Here is a 20,598-nt window from a genome sequence, read left to right on the forward strand (position 1 = left end):
TCGAGTTCACGCAGGTTTTTTGGGTCAATCTTTAGTTTTCTTTGTAGTGTTTTGTAGACTTGTTTGTTTGTTCACTTTTTCTTTTGACCATCCTTTAGTATAATTTTCTTCTTCGACTAAGTGATTATGTTTGTCACTTTAATATCTTCTCCTTTTGTTTATATATTGATTTCTTGTCGGTTACTTACTTCCAACGAGCTTTACAGTAAAATAAAATATAACCACAGTGTCAGCAAATTAAATATATATATATATATATATATATATATATATATATATATATATCCACTATCATCGGAACAAGAGAGAAAAATCGGAAAGAGATACATTTCAACCTGATTCTAAAACATGCACACATAAATGTCTGCCAAGTATGTCGAAAATGTAAATTTACTTACTTATATTTCAATGGCTTTTTAAATATGTTCTTTTGTATAAATTCAATGCCAAAGTTTTTGCACCATATTTTCGATAATGAAGTGGCTTTTTTGATAGAGTTCAACTGATCTGGAAATACATTTTATAAATCATATTTAATGAAAGGTTTATAATATTTCATTTAACAAGTTTGTATGCAGCTGTTAACATGCTGTGCATTTCAAATCAATTGTACCAACAGCAACAAAACAATAATAAAAACTTATTACAAAAAATAAATATTTGCAAAATGTTCACTTGTTCAGAACAATTTTAATTGATTTGATTTTAGTGAAAAGGCAAACTGAAAATTAAAAAAAAAATTGTCAAATAAATGATATATACTATTAATCATATTATCAAACTCAATTTTCTGACTTTGTTTAAATTTTCATGACACATGTTTACCTTTTGTGAAAGCAAAATGAGGGTCATCTGATTCGTACCAAAATCGGTCGCCAACTTTAAAACGAGAATACTGTATACCCATTATACAAGCAAAAGTTGGACCAACGCTTCCACGTTTTCCTTTCTCTAAAAGACCACCGACAATCAAATCAACATCGTCAACTGACCTATATTAAAGTAAAGTATAATATCAAATTAAAATACTTTCAAACAGATGAATATATGCAAAGAATTTTAATATGTCGCTCTCCAAGCGCCTTGGAATGCAAACCCGAATATATCTTATGTCAGCTGGTATGACCATCTCGTTCATAAAGCTTTAGTAGAAACTAAAAATAATTTGTCAGTTTTTGCAACAGATACATCATTAAAAGACACAAATGGTATACAAAGACCAATATATATATCTGATCATACTATGATAATACTATGTGCCGACATACATTCTAACCCCGGTACACCAAAATACCCTTGTACACTGCATTTAGCACTAGATCAGAAAGATGTTAAAAATAACCAGAAATCAATAAAGTGTGATGAGTGCAAATAGTGGACGCGCATTAAACGGACAGATTAAAGAAGCCGAATAAACATTGTTCCAGAAACACGAATAAAAAATCCATCTATCCTACCAAATGATCATTACGAAATAATGGGCCAAATATAGTATACTAGTATGTAGTTCCAACAATTTTTTTAATATTGATACGCCAAGGCAACACAAATTAATGCGCCTAACCTTAACTTACTTGAATAAAAACCGTTCAATTTACTATGGAAAAATCCGGTCATAGGTAAACATACTGGTATTTCGGCAAATCGACAGGTCATAACATTCTCCTGATAAACACATCAACAGGCCAGCAGGTCGACAAGTCAACCGTCTAGATGTCAATCAGTAGATTAGCTAATCAACAGGTCAGGACGTCTGCAGGTCTACAGGTTAGCAGATCAATATGTTTGGAGGTCGACATGTCGACAGACAAGCCGTTAATAGGTTAACTAGTCGACATATCAGCTGGTCGTTAGGTCGACTGGTCGATATGTCAGTCAGTCAACAGGACATATATCAAGTATCCTTATCTCAATTCATATATGTTTTAAAATCATTTGGCAACAGTTAAAAAAATCAAAACGACAACAATTTTACAGGTCGACAGGTCGAAAGGACAAATATCAACTATTTTAGTTATCAATTCGTTTCATGTTTATAAAATTTATTTGGCAACCCTAAACCTAATTCTAACGCAAACTCTGACCTTACCCCTTACCCTAACCTTAACCCTAACCCTTACCCTAATCCTAACCTAAGACTGAACCCTAAATAAAGGCAACAGTAGTACACCGGTGTAACAGGAACACTGAAGTGCAACAAAAACAAACGCCAACATACATAGAAACGGACTATTTGATAACAACTGCCATATTCGTGACCTGGCACATTCTAAGAAAAAATGGTGGGTCGAACCTGGCTTTACGGCTAGCCACAAACCTCCCGCTTATATGACAATGCTATAAAATATCGCTAAAATGACAACACTACGTGACTGAAATACAACAAAAACACACGCAAGAACACTCATCACAGAGAAACGCACAAACAAATAATATAATAGTCGACACAACATGCAAACTGCAGAACAACAACGAACATCTTCCATCAACGACAGACACCACAGGACATCACAATCAGTGACGCACTTACGTAACGAACATGCAATCTCGAACTTTATACAATTATTTTCACAATACCAGTCCGAACAATTTTCATGACAATGATGGTATTGAAAGGCTATTCTATAATTATTTGGACTACAAATGATAAGACATAACACATTATCCAATCGAAACCATAACAGAAACATCAAAAATAAATACATGAATGTTGGATGTACAAAATACCGAGACACGTCCTATAGCAATGCAAATTCACACTGGTATAACAGTCATATTCGGGAATAGGTCACGTTCGGTACTTAGCAGAGAGACGACAAAGATGTTAAACCACAATCTAAGACGTGGTAAAAATGTCATTAGTTAGTTTAGACACAGACACATCGTATAGATCAACTAATTCGTGATGGTGTCCCTTACCCTAATCCTAACCCAAGACTAACCTAAGACGTAACCTTTAACCTTAAACTCCTAACCATAACGCAGTCCCTATTTTTAAACCTAATCATTACTCAAATTCTTATCTTTAACTTTACCCATTTTTTTACCTCTTACCCTAATCCTAAACTAACCCTAACCCTTAATCCAGTTAAAATGTCGACCAATCAACCTGTTGACCAGTTAACCTGTCAACTGATAACTGGTCAACCTGACAACCTGTCTAATCTTAACTTGATAAAAACGTAATTACTCAATAACTTTACTTAAATACAAGATAGGAAAAAATCCATTCTTTTAATATGCAATTTAATTAGAATAGATGAATTATGTCTTCAGTCTTTTACAAGGAACCTCATCTTGTAAACCTGTTTTTTAACGAATTTACTCAAATTCGAAGTGTTATACTGCCGATGGAACTACAATTATGCATTGTATACTTGACCCGAAATGATTGAAGACAGAAAAAGAGATATAGGTATGTTAATTGGTAGCAAGACAACACTTATGTGCACCGAACAAATCAAAGTCAGAACTACATGCAAGATCATATGGACTAAAGTATAGATAAAAGGAAGTAAAAATCTCTATATTTGAACCTTTCTACAAAAACCCAAAACGCACCAAGAAGATCTGAATAATCTTGAGGGATCACTTGATCGATACTAACAGCAACACTATTATATAAATGGGCGACCTCAATCTCCCGAGTATCAACTGGAAAAACGGAACAATCAAATCATCACCTCAATATGGAACAAATATAAACCAAAAGATGTTAAACGTAACGAGAAACCACAACATTAAACAAGTTGTAGCAGAACCCACAAGTGAAAACAATATTTTAGATTTGTGTTTTACCAACAACCCACATCTAATACAGAAAATAGAAGTGAAACCCGGAATATATGACCATAACGTTGTTAAGATCACCGTAAATGCATTGGCAAAAATTCATAAAGAAACATAGGAAAATAGGAAAAAATATCTGGTAACGGAAACAATTGAAAGGAACATATACCCTCAAAACAGACTACAACGAGATGGAATCTTCCTTGGATGACAGCAAATTAAATAGACGATAAGAAGGAAACACAAACTTAACAACAAAGCAAAAAAAAAAAAAAAATCAGACAAAGATTTGGGTTAGTTATATTTGTTGGATAATTGTTGATGCAGTAATTGTTCTGTTTGAAGCAATTATCTAGCATGGAGTTTCTCTTTGGGTACACACTATAACCAGGTATATTGAAGCCAATAAGTAAAAGTAATATGCTCATAATTCCGAAAAATTATCATAAGACACAAATTCAGGCAAGAGAATTTCTTCGAACAGAAAAATAACTGCATCAACAATTATCAAACATGAATAATTAATCTCAAACATTAATACAAGCTTTTAATGAATAGTCCAAATCCCCTAAAACCAACTTTTTCAAGAAATTGCAACATTTTTTTTTTATATAATTCAACAGATTAACAAAGAAAATTAAGCCTGGAAATCACAATAAATGTGCATCGTTTAAATCATGCTATATCGAGGTACTTGTTACTAAACGTTCGGTACCACTGTGAATTAAGACAAGAGTCTTCCGACAGCGGCACTTACCGAGAGGTAGTTATATACACAACTGAGTGATTGTCGACTTCTATAATGACATAGTGCACTGTTTTCCCTTCGAGTGTATATTGTTTACAATACAGAGATTTTCTTTGTTGACATATTTGTTTGTTTTTATAGTGATTAAGATTATAACAAAATGTTGACTGCTGTACCCCTATTTTTGACATTTTTACCTATTATGTCTGTTTGTTTTGTTCACATATTGTTGTCAATGTGATGGAATTTTAAGCGACTGTCATACAAGTGAGATGTTTAGCTAGCTATAAGACCAGGTTTAATCCACCATTTTCTACATAAGGAAATGCCTGTACCAAGTCAGGAGTATGACAGTTGTTTTCCATTCGTTTGATGTGTTTGAGCTTATGATTTTGCTATTTGATAAAAGACTTTCTGTTTTGAATTTTTCTTGGAGTTCGGTATTTTTGTTATTTTACTTTTTACTCTTACAACAGAATGTTGATCTACTTTACAAATATACAATAATTATCTTTTTTTGTCACTACAAGCTTATACTCGCTCGTCAAGAACATATTTATTATCTACCGCAACTATAAATAGTAATTCCAGATATATTCTAATGATACAAATTGCTAGTCTCATCTTATACAGAATGCCGTTTTACTCTTAGAAAACGCATTATGTATATGATTTATTTTTCTGAAAGTAATGATTCTTCAACAAACATAATGATTTTCCTTTATCATTTAGGTAATTGACAGTCATACGCGCAATTGTACAATGCTGTATACATAAACAAAAAACTGCCTTTTTGTTAAATGAGAATGCTTGTTGCTAAATGTGCCTTTTGCCTAATGACACACCATTAAAATAAGAAAATCAAACGTTTCGAAAAAAATCTAGAATTAGAGCTTTGAAAACTAGACATACTTATATACACTTGCAAGTGCGGAGCCAAATTCACCAAACTCATAAAAATATTCATATTTTCCGAGCCCACAATAGTCCCTCCACTCATTGTATGCAGGGAGCCCTTCTTCACGTCCTCGATGTATGTTTCTTGCAAATAGATCTGTACCTGGTGGATTCTTGTTCGAGAATAGTTTATTACGAATTGCGTCTACAAAAAAACTAATGAAACCAACAATTAGTGATCAAGTAAAATTTATAACACGAATTCGTTTATTTTTTACTTTATTATTATTTTTTTTTGGTAGCGCTGAAGTTGATAAATTTATCTGGGAAACGTTTCATTCATCAATACTCAGAGCTTCACAGCAATATATGAGAATGATCATTCAGGAAATGCTAATATAAAAGGAATGTGCCAACTGGTGCTAACGCTCGGTATAAAGATATTGAAAACTATAATACCTACCAAGTTATATTGACATAGAGCATGACACGAAAAAAAAATATTTCTTAATCTTAACCTACTCGCTAAAGCTGGCATGGTGAACAATTTTAATTTAATTATCTTAAGTTGAGTAATATCGTTATTTACTCACAACAGAATTCGTTTCATTGCCAAATTTCAATGACAGCTTATTGCCTTCTTGATGTTTCCAATTACTTTCCAAACAATGCGTAATCTACTACATTAGATTGAAAAAAGACTTTACTATTTTCAAGTAATTGTTTCATATTGTCCGGTAAAGAAGTTGCCAATTTAATTACATATCAATTTGTATTCACAGATTTTTATGAGGCATTCATGTGTATTTCAAAACAAATGCATTCATTTTTAATTATTATTCATTATTATTATTTGAAAAGACCGAAACAAACCTGTGATTAACAATTGTATACTACCAATGTACTTACTTATCAATTTTTTGTGTTTGTTTTAGTGCAATCCATCTAGTAAGATCTTTGATATTTGATCCATAATGTTGTTGCCATAGATATGGATTGAAAAAAGTGTCCTCAAGTTTGTGAGTAATTACAGTAGTATAATCATCTTTTAACTCTGACACATCTGACATTATTTGAGAATGACCATAACGAGCAGCAGCCCCACTAAAGCTGCTAAAAACAGACGCATCGATTTGATCATCGTAAACATTATCATAACCCCGTTTCTTAGAGAACAAGTTAAATTTTCGCATGGTGCGTTTGTCTAGAACAGCTGGTAAGAAATGGTTGTAGACAATGTGTTGAACTTGAGCTATGATGATTCTGCGAGTTTCCTGGAAAACTTTTTCGTTGCTCCAGCATGAGTTGAGCTTTCGAAGTCGCGTAGACAGTCGATTATGTTCCCTGACAAATAGCAAATGGTTAAGACTAAGATATGGTACCACAACACTTCTGCTGTCACCTAGAAGAGTACATAAAAAGTAATAAATTCTGCAATTCACCTTTTTTATAAATCAAGTTAGAAATAGTATTATTATACTTCGTGTCAAAATGCCACATTTTGATTGGTTAATACGAGGGAGACAATTTACTCTGTCCAAAGGCAAATACTCTATTAGGATACGCTTGCTCAAGTGTGCGCTTTCATAAATACGGATAATTATTATGTACAAACCGACATAGTTTACTTTGAATTTGAAATTTAATAGACAGTAATAACAGAACATCCAGTAGGATAAATTTAATAACACATAGCTGAGAAGGTCATAGAGCAGATTGTTATCCATCAAATAGACATTGTGGACCTTGGCTTCGCCTCAGTTGACATATCTACCAACGAAAAAAACAATGTACAATTAACATTAGGGATAATCTAAAGTGTTGTATTAAAATATTACATGTATAAGATTCATACAAAACCCATAAAATATCAAATATGATATTGGTTCTGGTTTGAAGAGTTTTTCTAATTATTCACTTTTAATACAAATATAAAGTTGACCTACCGCAAAGAGGGCTAGGTACGCCAAATTTTTATAGTAAGGACGGTTTGAAGGTCTTTTTAATTATAACTCGAAAGGGGTCTATTAAATGAACATACATGGAATTGAAGATACCCTTTGCATATCAAGTATAGCATGTCGAAGGAAAATCAACGATAGGCCAAAAAGAATGGAAAGGATGAAGAGACTAACAGCAAGACACTAAAAGAAACAAAAAATCCACAAAAAAGAAACCAAAGACGAAAAGAAAAAAATTGGAGCGAACTTATATGATCTGTATGGGGAAGCCAGTCGTTTTACTTTTCATAAGATCTGATTATGAGTCGTAATCACTGTTAATAATGCTCTTTTACCTTGCTTTTGATTTGTCCTTACGGCTGTTTTGATTTTGATCATTCTTATATAGACGAAACGCGCATCTGGCGTAAAATTGTAAGCCTACATGATGAGTTGTTTTTCAGTCAATAAAATTAACTGAATAATATATCTGTTTGATGGTTTGTCTTTTGTCTAACCCTAAGCTATTTTCGTAATAGTATAAACCCGTATACAGTGGGAAGTCTAGTCAACGAAAACAAAAGAAAATTCACTCTTAAGATAGAGTCGAGAAAATCAATAATAAAACAATGCCGGTGACGATACTGATCAAACGTTATTTCTAAATAACAATTGTACATTTGAAAGAAATTATTTGTTAAACTGTGTTATAAGAAATATACATGCAAATACACGATGTGTTATATTCAGTATTTATCAAGATAATTAAGTGAGAAGCTTATGAAACTAAAATCTAAAAAGAATTAATCTTTGCTGCTTATTGATAAAAAAAAATTAGAATAAATCATGAACAAACAAAATCTAAAGATCTTTCGGGTCACACAAAGTCATTAGTATGTTACAATTTCACAAAACATACTTATTTTTCAAATCTAAGCTTTCGAGTAAACCGGTCTGCTCTTGTCACATGAACATTCAATATAGAAATGTTGTCTTTTCGTGAATATAACAATTCAAAAGTCTGTCTGTGCAGATTTATAAACTAAACATAAATATTTTTATAAAGATGGTATCTTTTTACTATTTTTTATACAATTTAAAGAAAAGGTCGTCTCGATTTTTGTACATGTATTTGCAGTCTTCTCGATGTTTACTTCGGGAAAAGGTCCGTTTGAATTTGCTTAGTAATTTAATTTCAAAAGTGTTAATCTTTGCTGCATATCAATCGATTCCTTTGGAAAATTTCCCCTAACTTTCTCTGATCTAGCTGCTTACATATACGTATAATTAGTATGTTCCAGAGAGGTATACCGCCAGTAGAAAAATAAGTTGAAGTTGGTACTCTCGGGATGTATTCGCATTACAACATTTTAAACCGATTTTATTTCAAGCTCCTATAGCCTGCTGTACTGGTCGCTTGTTATTTAAGGAGGGAAATGATAACATTAAATGGAAGTTTTGTCTTTAATTCAACTTATTCCTATCTTTAATATTTACCAGAACGTTTTCCCGTGAATTTATAATTGATAGCGTCCTTGCTAAAACGGGACAAACATCGAAAAGATCTAGTTTTTAGTGTTTACAGGGAAAGTAATATTTTGTCACTAGATTTCCCACTGTATAGGAAATATTTAAACTCTAATATTACGAGCGCTGTGCGAATGACACCAATCTCTTTTCGTATGATACCGATCCCTGTTCGCATGACACGTGTATCTTGTAATTGAAACCTCAATTGTAACAGAACAAGTTTTTAAAGATAGACTTGATTTGTTGTATGTTCTTACTGAGAAAGTTTTTATGAGTCCGCTTACATAAGCTTTCAAATCAAGTTAAAGTTAGCAGTTAGGATCTGATTTATTTTCAAATTGCTACATAAAATTTTGTTATTGTTATTCCTACGTAAGCTTATTTGGAAGGTAACTCATGATAGATAATTCAAAATTTGATTTCATAGCTCGTAAAATCTTAAGCTGATGTCATATAAAAACCAAATTGTAGAATCTTTAGACATGTCATAACAGGTAATTAATAATTGCGGCAACAATGAAAACAAAACATGACATGTAGTTGTAAGGTCAAACTCCAAAACAAATTCAAATGAACGGAATGACAATAACACAAAAGGAAAAATCTAATATTTGAAGGTAGGTAGTAATGTAGCAAAGATATGAGATACTTATCCAAACCGATGATTAAAGGGAAAGATTGATAAATGCAACAAAAGCTAAAATCCAAAATGACCTGGAAATTCGTTGTAAATAGTAGTTTTAAGATTGCAATCTTGGAATTTTAATACATGTATAAATTTATACTATTGTTAAAGGGCATATCTCTGAAACGATAATTGACAAAAAAATTTAAAAGAAATGCTTTTTATTGAAGATTTTAATGATGCAAACTTATTAATTCGTAGTCCTTAGCGAACTATACTGAGCATATGGAATCTGTTTTGCATATTTAAGAGGAATAACTCTGAAACAGCATTTACCGAAAGTAACTTTATTTCTCATTTGGAAACCAATAAATTTGAAATTTGAACGGACTAACGGGCAAAGCGGGACCTATTTTGGAACATAATGACTAGCGACGGGTTGAGGTGTCCTTAAATGTTAAACTTGGATACAACAAATGCATTGAAAATATCAGATTGAAATCATCCTGGTATGAAATACATTTACGGAAATCGGGTCTATTTGATTGAACATTTTGCAAAAGAAACAGGTAACTGTCGATAAATAAAGCAAAAAAATATAATAACCTGCAAACGGACAGCGGACTTTAGGGGTGTCTTTTAGACAGCCTCCACCAGCGATTGAAGGCAAAAGGTTTCCAGGATCTGTCTTCATTAGGACTGTTTAAAAGAAAGAACACATCTATCTGTAAGTTTCTGATTCATCGAATATAAAAAAATTAACATTTTGTACAGCGCAGAAATAAACATGCAACATAACATCTACTTGCGCCAGTTCATTTGGGTATTATTATACAGTTTTTTTTTTTTTTTTTTTCGTAAAGATACCTACATCATTTGTGAATCGGAAATGTCCTGTTCTCATTGAATGATAACTATAAAGATAGTATGTATATAAACTCACCATAGATACCAGGATTAAAATTGTGCACGCCTGACGCCCGTTTCGTCTACAAAAGACTCATCAGTGACGCTCGAATAAAAAAGTTAAAAAGTCTAATAAGGAAAGGCGCTACATACATCTATCGAAACGTTAGTGTTGTTTCATCAATGTTAGATAAATATTTTATGGAGAAAAAAAAAAGAGAAGATAACAAGGGGAATTCAAAAATAATAAATACAATGAAAACAGACAAAACCATGGCCAAAAAATAGAAACGGTAACGAAACACTACATTGAAAACAAAAGACTAAACAACCCGAACCCTACCAAAACAAGTGGGTGAACTCAGGTGCTCCTGAAAAGTAATCAGTTCCTGCTCCACATGTGGCTCCCGTCGTGTTGTTAAAGCAAGTAAAAATCCGGTAATAAGTCGCTTTCGGTAATGTCACAATCGAGAAAAAAAGGACGGAATTATAGTTATGACAAGTAAATCATATACTTTAAGTTATATGGTTTTCAACTGACCACCTACGGATCCTTAGAGGGTTTGTAAAATCCCTAGGAATGAGGCCAAATATATATATATAAATATAGAGAGTCAATACAATTCGACGTCCGTATCCCTTATGGATTTTACTTACACTCTATGAATCTGTAGGGGGTTAGTAGTGAATCGTTTAACGAATTTATCAAACACGGGACTTTTCTTGCTAAGTAATATATAAGAATAAACAATGAAATACAATAACATTAATAGATGACGTCACCATTAGTAGACGTGACGGCATGATACCCCTATGAAATCTACTGAGCACCTATGAATTCAAGGGGGGGAGGTCACCACGTGACGGTGTTAAACCAATCACAATGTCACTATTAACCCCAGATGCGACACATATTTATTAATATGACACATAGGCTCCATAACAGTCAACCAAAACATCATGGCGTCCGTTAAACTTTCGAAGTTATTTAAAGAAATTATCTACCGCATAAAGAGAGGCCCTAAAATACGAAATCACTGCAGTATGATTTAATTGATTTTGCCAAAAATTTTGTGATTCGCTTTAAAACACTGACGATTGTTTTAATTCAATTTTCTGATGTTTCACAGCAGGAGGGCATCTTATGTTAATATCATGATTTTAGAGATAACTGTATTTTATTTGAAGCTTTGCGGACGTCCAGCGGTAGTTTTACTGTCGCAAATTTAGTTTACCTGGCGACGCGTAGCGGAGACAGGTAAACGGTTATTTGCGACAGTAAAACTACCGATGGACGTCCCAAAGCTTCAAATACAATACAGTAATCTCTATTCTAATGCAAAATAAGCAAATCATTCAAATTTAGTCATTATTTTAGTGTAAATTTTCATTAAACGAAAATTCCGCGAAATGATGTTTTCTTCTATGGCGCCTAAACTTGGTGACGTCATAGGTATGCTTCCGGCGTCAAACGTAAATACCGGGTGTTTTATGGCTTCATGTCCGCTTCAAAATGTAATAAAATGTGATAAAATGAAGATTTCCAGGTGCAAAATGTGAGTTTTTTTGCTTATTATTGGAGAAATGACATGTCAATACATTCCATAATTCAAAATGTCGGCTTCCTTAGTTACAGACAGGGAGATAGAGAATTTTACGATTATTGTCATCCAATCAAAATCATTGATACAAAATAATTGCAATAGAATTCATACTATAGTGTTGTAACAGGAATGATTTGTATGCTTAAATTTCCAATAAATGTCGCCTGTTATAAAGGAATAAGACTCTTTTATCACCGTTGATGATATATAGACAAATCATTGATATTAGATCAAAGATTGAACTTTTTGATATCCAGTTGGACTAAATATGTAAATGTCATTGATATTGAATCAAATGAATAACATATTTTGTAAGTGCTAATTACAAACATTAACTGCTTCCATACTTTTTTCAAACTATTTTAAGTTTTGTATTTCAGATTGATTATAAATGATCATAAAAGTCTTTCAATAAAGTAAAAAAAATCTTTAAAAATGCTATGGAGTTGTAAAAAGACGCACTTTCGTCAGTTGTTTCCATAATTCTGAATATGTATTAATCGTATTCTCAATAAACCTAAAGATAAGGAGGTACATGATTACCAATGGGAAAATATATACCAATGAAAGACCAAATAACATGAAATAACGAGACAGAAAATACCTTGGGGATAGTCAAAAAATCAATAGTTGAAGAAAAACAGACAATATCATGACAAAAAAGTCTACAAAAAATAACAAGAAAATTGAAGGCTGAGTAAAAAGAGTTCCACTAATAATCGGGTTTGATCTCAGGTGTTCCGAAAGGTAAATACTGTTCCACTAGTGACAACCGTCATATTGCTTATGGAAGGTAAACAATCGGTGAAAATTCGAATTCGGTGGTGTCAAAACCGAGAGAAAAATGCTATCTCCACTGTTTAATCACCATGTGGCCTCAAACAATTGGTCAAAACAACTATTAAAAAAAGGTTAATGCTAGAGCTGCCATAAAGCGATGGCGCTTATTAAGTTTTGAAGGCAGTATGGTGACCTATAGATGTTCACTGTCTAAAATTATTTCTTATAAGGTGGTTCTCATTGGTAATTTATTGGCAGCCATTCCGGCAAAATTGAACAAAATTTTGGAAAACAGACGTTAAAACAAAACACCTGCAAAGTCGCCCCAATAATTAAAGGAAGATCATCTCGCTGTGTCTTTAAATAAAGACATGCATGTCAACTCGCCCCACTAATGAATAATATTGATAACCTTGGAGAGGCAACTTTTTTTTTCACTTCTTTTTCTTTTAGTTGAAACAAAGCAGAAAAAAGTATATGTGAACATAAATACTCTGACAGTTGGGCATCTCTGTGGCGTACGGTGTTATTGCCCATTGTAATTGTTTAAGACAATAGTTGGGTGAGTTGGTATAAAGAGGGGACAGTTGGTAAATAGTGGGACGAATTGGTCTGGTGAGATATTACAGTGGGGCGAGTTGTCTTGCTTCCTCTCTAGCGTGTTGCAGATGCGACACCTGTTAGTTCTTGTATTTTGTCTGTTTTCGTTTTTGACCCCTTTTTTCTAAATTTTTTAACGTCTGCTTTTTTTTATTTTAATTTTATGTCTGTTTTCAGTTTATTTTCGACTTATGTGCCTTTGGCATCTTTCGCCTCTCTTTTTCGTATTAGACCTCTGTTGTGTGTTTTTTTAAATCGTTTGTCTGCTATCGTTTTTGACCTCGGTTCTTAATTTTTTATCGTCTGTTTTCTAATGTTATGACTGTTTTCGTTTTTGATGTCTGCTTTTTAATGTTATGGCTGTTTCCGTTTTTGATGTCTGTTTTTTAATGTTATGTCTGTTTTTTAATGTTATGTCTGTTTTCGTTTTTGATGTCTGTTTTTGATTTTAACGTCTGTTTTTTTTTGTTAATTTTATGTCTGTTTACGTTTTTCATGTCTGTTTTTTTTTTTTATTTTAATGCATTTTTTAAAATTCATGTATGTTTTCGTTCTTCACGTCTATTTTCTTTTTTGAGGTCTGTTTTTAATTTTATGTCTGTTTTCGATTTTGATTTCTGTTTTCTAATTTTATGTCTGTTTTCGTGTTTGATGTCTGTTTTTTTTTTTATCTTAACCTCTGTTTTTTAATTTTATGTCTGTTTTCGTGTTTGATGTCTGTTTTTTTATCTTAACCTCTGTTTTTTTTAATTTTATGTCTGTTTTCGTTTTTATGTCTGTTTTTTTATTTACCGTCTGTTCTTTTTAATTTCATATCTGTTTTCGTTCTTCACGTCTGTTTTTGTTTTTGACCTCTATTTATGGTGTTTGTAACGTCTTTTTGTACATTTTTATACGTTCATATCTACGGATATGAACGTAGATAACGAATTTATCCCCGGTCTTAGTCCAAATCTGGCGAAATTCGACCACAAAAAGTAACGTGAAAGCAACGTTTTTTTTCATTATTTAAAAAAGTTTTATTGAAATTTGGGAATTTGACATATTTTTAACGGGATGTAGTCAAATATAAGACGTTTTTAATCCAGAGACAGAAACTGGAATGAGTCAAATTTGGCGCTCAATGTTGTGAGAGTAACGCCATAGACGGTGTGACGTCAAAGTTTGTTTTTATAGTGATTAAGATGATAACACAATGTTGACTGCTGTACCCCTATTTTTGACATTTTTACCTATTGTGTCTGTTTGTTTTGTTCACGCATCGTTGTTAATATAATGGAATTTGATGCGACTGTCATACAAGTGAGAGGTTTAGCTAGCTATAAAACCAGTTTCAATCCACCATTTTCTACATAAGAAAATGCCTGTTCTAAGTCAGGAATATGACAGTTGTAATCCATTCGTTTGATGTGTTTGAGCTTTTGATTTTGCCATTTGATTAAGGACTTTCCTTTTTGAATTTTCCTCGGAGTTCAGTATTTTTATGATTTTACTTTTTTCATTTACATAGCTAGGTCAGTAGTCTCATTCATTGACAATGTGGCAGCCAAGTGATGCATTTACTAAAATGAGTGCAAATGATCGGCATAATAGGATAAAATCGTTACTGGATTAAATATTTAATTACAGACATCATGGATAATCTACAGAATTCAATATTTCACAATGAACAACCATGGAACTAAGGAAAACGCGCGTGAAGTTCCCTGGTGTAATTGTTTAGCAACGTCCGGGTATATGGGTTAGCCACTCCCGGGCTATGGGTTTTGTAACGACGTGCGTCAACCAATCAAAATCCTAGAAATATACTATGCCGGGGATAAAAATGTGTGTTTTCGTTTTTGAATAAAGGCAACAGTAGTATACCGCTGTTCGAAGTCTGTTTTTGGTTTTAACGTCTGTTCTTAAAAGTTTGTTTAATTTTACATGAATGGCTGCCCACAGTAGTGATTAATACCTCATCACCTTTTATTGATATATACATAAATGACTTACAACTGTTTGGTAGTCTTACTGATTCTGCTATACTCTTCCTACTGCCATACAAAAATGAACAATCAATGTATGAAGTTATCAAGTTCACTTGTTCCCTGTAAGCTACAAAAATTTTTTTTCCAATATATTTAAAATAACGCTATAGTTGAATGATTTTGTTAGTGTTGTTTTCATTATCATTGTTAATGTTACTATCGTTATTATTTTTATGATTAACTCTGTTTTGGTTTAGAAAAAAGAACATTATAGGGCAACGTGTGGCATTATTTTGCCTTTTTTGTTATTTAGCTAGAATTAGGAATTTTCTTAATATTTTCAGTTGAAAGAGCAGAATAAAATTTTATGTCTTTTTCATTATTTCAACATCTATAAAAAAAAACTCATAAAAAATACCGGGCTTATTATTCTGTACGCTAGACACGTGTTTTGTCCACAAAAGACTCATCAGTGACAATTGAATCTAAATATTTCAAGGCCAAAAAAAAAAATCGAAGTTGAAGTGTTGACTACTGGGGCAGGTGATATCCTAGGGGAGGAAACCGTCATTAGCGGTGTCATCGACCCAGCGGCTGTTAAAAAAACTGATCAAAGATACTCGGCTTATAATTTTGTACGCTATACGCTCGTTTCATCTACAAAAGACTGATCAGCGACCCTCGAATCAAAGCAGTTAAAAGGCCAAATAAAGTACGAAGTTAAAGGATCTAACATTCCGAAAGGTTTTGCAAAATACAGCTAACTTATTCTTCCTGGGGTAGACAACTCTTAATATTTCGAATAGTTCAAAGTTTTGTAAACAGTTAATTTAAAAATATTTCAATGACAATGATAATTCATGTCAGTATATATACCCTTAATATGTCATTTTCCTTTATTAGATATAAAGAAAAGGTAAAGGACAATCAAAGCAGAGATTAAGTACCTGACCTTTTTTTTACCCATGGAACATAAGAAAGAAGTCATTCATGTAATGCAGTTTGGCTAAAATGATCTATTCTATTTTTTAACAAACTGAATCAGAAATCGATTCTGCCTGAATTTTCACTAATTTACTAAACTATCCATGCATTTAGAAGAAAAACATAAAAGGTAGCATTTTTGGAGAGAGAAAACATCTTTCCCTTGCTATCCATATGGAAAAGTTGTTTGTTCAAAGACGGTAACAAAATAAACACAGAACACCGATGACATTTGGAGTATCGTTAATTCAAGTATCAACAGACAAACATATACACCACATCACATTTTATTCATTTACTTTGAGTGAAAGCAGTACGACCCGCTTTAAATTTCAAACGGGTAGAAAACAGCAGTAAACACTTTAATAAATATCAAAATAAGAAGATGTTGTATGATTGCCAATGAGAAATTCTCCACCAGCGACCAAATGACATAGAAGTTAACAACTATAAACCTACATTTCACGAGGACGAACGAAGAATTTCAAGTATATTCATTTTAGAAGCTAGTCTTTTTTATGTTGTGATAACAATATTTTATCCACAGATAACTTATGATCACGGCTTAGCAATATTTGACAAACTGATAATGAAAACAGCAGAACAAAGCATTTACTTATTTATATACAGTATTTCGAACAGGTTAAAGTACTTTATGTAGAGATGTTATGGTCTTTGATCTTCAAAAGAAGAAAAAAAGAAGAAAAAAAACGTTGTTTTATGGCATTTGGTGTGCTTTGAATTCAACATGTGTGACCAAACATTTGCCATCGTTATGGGTATACCGGTATGAGTAGAAAATAGCACAAATTCGAGCTATATGCGAATGCTTTGCTTATATTATGTCACAAGGGTAACATCATACATACGTGGTGAGTTGTTGTTCTTTGTAGCGGCATTTGATCTTACAAAGTTTTTACAGCTAGGTGGAAAACTTGAATCCCCCGAAGGAACGTCAAAAGGAAAACAAACATCAATACTGAAACATAATTATTATTGTATGTAATGAAAACAAAATGTTTATGAACAATGTGATATGATTATACATTAATGATACATCAACCCAGTAAATTAACAAAATTAGGTAGCTGATTATATATTATAATATCTAGACGTGGCCCTGTATGGTTTTTTCTGTTTTACTGCTTTACTGTTATACAAAATTCTGAAATGGTACATAAATGAAAATTAGAAAATATCATTGTACAAAATAGCTGGACGTCAAAAAATGCTGTTATTGTACTGGACCTAAATGGTAGTTTAGATTCATTTTTACTGAAATAGCAAACGTGCAATTTATTGTCTTATATTTTTATTTCTATGACGACATCTGTCATTTGCAGTATGGGTTTTATACACATACACAGAAGCTTCTTTATATCAAGGTTCTATATCTAAGTGTTCTTTTTGTTTGCATTTTGTTTTCAAAATAAGGGAAATATGCAGAATTTTCTGTTTAAAACTATGATCGGCAACTTTTACTTTTAATTATTATTTGTGACCAAGCATATTTATGTTCTTTGCAGAATTTAAAAATCTTCCGTTTTTTTTATTAAATCCCACAAACACCATACAAGTATAATCTCGTGAAATCATGAGACACATTTTATTACTTTTGCATCAATAATTCAACAGCCAGATATAAAAAATAAGTCTCTATTTGTATTTTGATATCTAAGATATGGAGATTCTACATGGTTCCAAATATTACAGGATATAACTGGTCACTACTGAACAGTTTCAAATACCTTCCATTCGAAATTTCGAAATTTCACACGTAATAAATGAAGTGAAAATGTTGTTTAAACAAAAATAAAAATATCGTGATAATTAATTTGTTATAAGTACGTTGTATTCCCTGATCCACGGAGAGAGAAAAATTTCTAACATTAAGAACTGTCATTTATATGAAGTATTATAGCTAAGTTTTCCCTGTTGCCAGAAAAATAGAATAGAAATAACTAGTGATTTCCGCAATGTCGTCTATAAAACAGTATAAAAAAATGTGTACTTAATTTTCTGCTTTGCAGCTTTGTGACATATATAATTTTCTATAAAAATTAGAGTAAGTATAAAGTAAAGAAGTATTACTAACAGAATTAAAAAAAAAAACAACGAAAGCAAAGAAAAAGACCAACGTATTAGCGTCAATATTTAATTGCAGGATAATAGCAATACACTTGCATCGTTGGAAAAAAAGATGAAGAAGATACTAAGGAGACATTCAAAACTCATAAGAATCTGACAACGCCATGACAAAACACGAAAGAGGATGAAAAGACAAACAAGTCCACAAAACACTACAAAACAAAATGAGGACTAAGTAACATGAACTCACTAAAACCTGGGGTTAATATCAGGTGCCCCTGAAGGGTAAGCAGAATTGAAACACCAGTGACACCCGTAATGTTGCTCATGATAGTCCAAATTCGGTGATAAGTCTCCTTCGGTGACGTCTCAATCGAGGAAGAGAGGACGGGTTTGTATTCAATATATAACATAGAATTAATATAATTAATATGGGTATGCAAATACCACTGTGTGTTTGTTAGCTTTTACTAATCTATATTATATATAAACTAGGAATTTTAAAATATCAACAAATTGAATTTTAATGCAGCAAAAAAAAATAACTGGATATGTTGATTTACAAATAATGCTATATCAATGTTCATACCAAGTAAAATCTGCTATAAGTCGTATTAAATAATATGAAATGAACGAGGAATGAAAAAAAAGATTGACCTAAAATGCAAAAGAGGGGCAAAAGATACCAGAGGGACAGTCAAACTCATAGATCGAAAATTAACTGACAACGCCATGGCTAAAAGATAAAAAGACAAACAGACAAATAATAGTACACAAGACACAACATATAAACCTAAAGACTAAGCAACATATCCATTGTTACCTTCGACACTTATATTTCGTAACAATTAACAAGCATTGATGGCGTCCGTAAAACGAATGAAATATGACTTCAACTTAACTATAAAGAAACTTTGGTTCAGTGGCTTACTTGTAAGCAGCAACTATATTTTAAAGAAATCCTGTTAGATCCAAGCATTGTGAAAAATCACATCAACTGGGGAATATTTACTGTAAATGCAGTTGCTCTAATTAAAAGAACATTCCCAAATTAAAAACATTGAAGCCACATTTTGTATAAAGATAGGTAAAAAGGAAAAGATTGGATCGTTTTTGCACTTCTGTTAGATATTTTATTGTGAAATCGATCAAATAGAATATTCACAATTATTAGTAAGCAGGCATATATGATTTACATTACATATCTCATAATGGAAGATTATAGGAGATTACAAAAGTAACATCTTACTTGCCAAAATGTGGATCCATTTTATTGCAGCAGTCAACATCTATCAAAAGATCATTTTAGATATTCATAAAATAAGTTATCATAGTTATCCCAATAATATCGATAATTTTCCCTATATTCATATCATGTTCAGGTTCATTTTATAAAACAAACAAAAAATGATGATATATTTGTAAATATGTACTTCACTGAACTGGTTGTCCATAGTGAAAAATGGTATTTATATCACATGTCCTCATTGATACAGTTTCATTAATAAAAATCAACTATTCTTTAACATAAAATTATTTCACCTGCAGTGACAAAATCCGAAACCTGTTAATCATAGGCATACTATAATTTGATAATAAAGATCATTAATAATACTCATTAAAGATGTTACAATTATTTAACACATCCATTAGTTTAAATCTTATGCAGAGCTAGACTTTGTTGTCTTAGTAGAATATTGCAAATCTTGCATGTTTTTGTAAAAGTTTGCATTGAAAACAAATCCGTTACCAACATGAAATCGTAAAACTTTACTTCGAATATAATTTTTGTTTTGGTTATAAATGTCATTCTTCCTATTTTTTTCAATAATACTCAAAATTTGTCAAAATCTAATAACATTTTAGTTTTAAGCATTCTTTAGGCATTTACAGTTTGGTAACATGTTCAGAAATATGACATAATGTTGTTAGAACATAAGAGAACACACATGAAGCTCCCATTGTGTCAAATTCAGTAAAGTTTTGAAGACGTTTTAAAAATGGCCGTATGTGAAATAATTCATGGGAACTTGATATTTCAGTTGATAATAGGGAAAGACTTTAAGGCAAAAGTTGTCTTTATATAAATACAAGAAATATCAATATGTCTGTCAAAAGTATCATTTTCACATGCCTT

The 20,598-nt window shown here is 32.0% G+C and overlaps 1 protein-coding gene across 1 annotated transcript in view; it reads right to left on the bottom strand.

The window, feature by feature from the left end:
* LOC127728066 (chorion peroxidase-like) overlaps nucleotides 1-20,598 on the bottom strand; it is a 52,301-nt gene that overhangs the window by 879 nt on the left and 30,824 nt on the right. Inside the window, exons 6-13 of the mRNA XM_052235258.1 lie at nucleotides 19,711-19,750; nucleotides 17,243-17,352; nucleotides 15,415-15,516; nucleotides 10,136-10,228; nucleotides 6,344-6,836; nucleotides 5,450-5,650; nucleotides 826-992; nucleotides 399-507 (exon numbers count right to left, since the gene is read on the bottom strand). Coding sequence (XP_052091218.1) covers nucleotides 399-507; nucleotides 826-992; nucleotides 5,450-5,650; nucleotides 6,344-6,836; nucleotides 10,136-10,228; nucleotides 15,415-15,516; nucleotides 17,243-17,352; nucleotides 19,711-19,750 — 1,315 coding nt within the window. The remainder of the gene's footprint in view (nucleotides 1-398; nucleotides 508-825; nucleotides 993-5,449; nucleotides 5,651-6,343; nucleotides 6,837-10,135; nucleotides 10,229-15,414; nucleotides 15,517-17,242; nucleotides 17,353-19,710; nucleotides 19,751-20,598) is intronic.

Source organism: Mytilus californianus, unplaced genomic scaffold (genome assembly GCF_021869535.1).
Source record: "Mytilus californianus isolate M0D057914Y unplaced genomic scaffold, xbMytCali1.0.p SCAF_2, whole genome shotgun sequence".
Taxonomy (NCBI): Eukaryota; Metazoa; Mollusca; class Bivalvia; order Mytilida; family Mytilidae; genus Mytilus; species Mytilus californianus.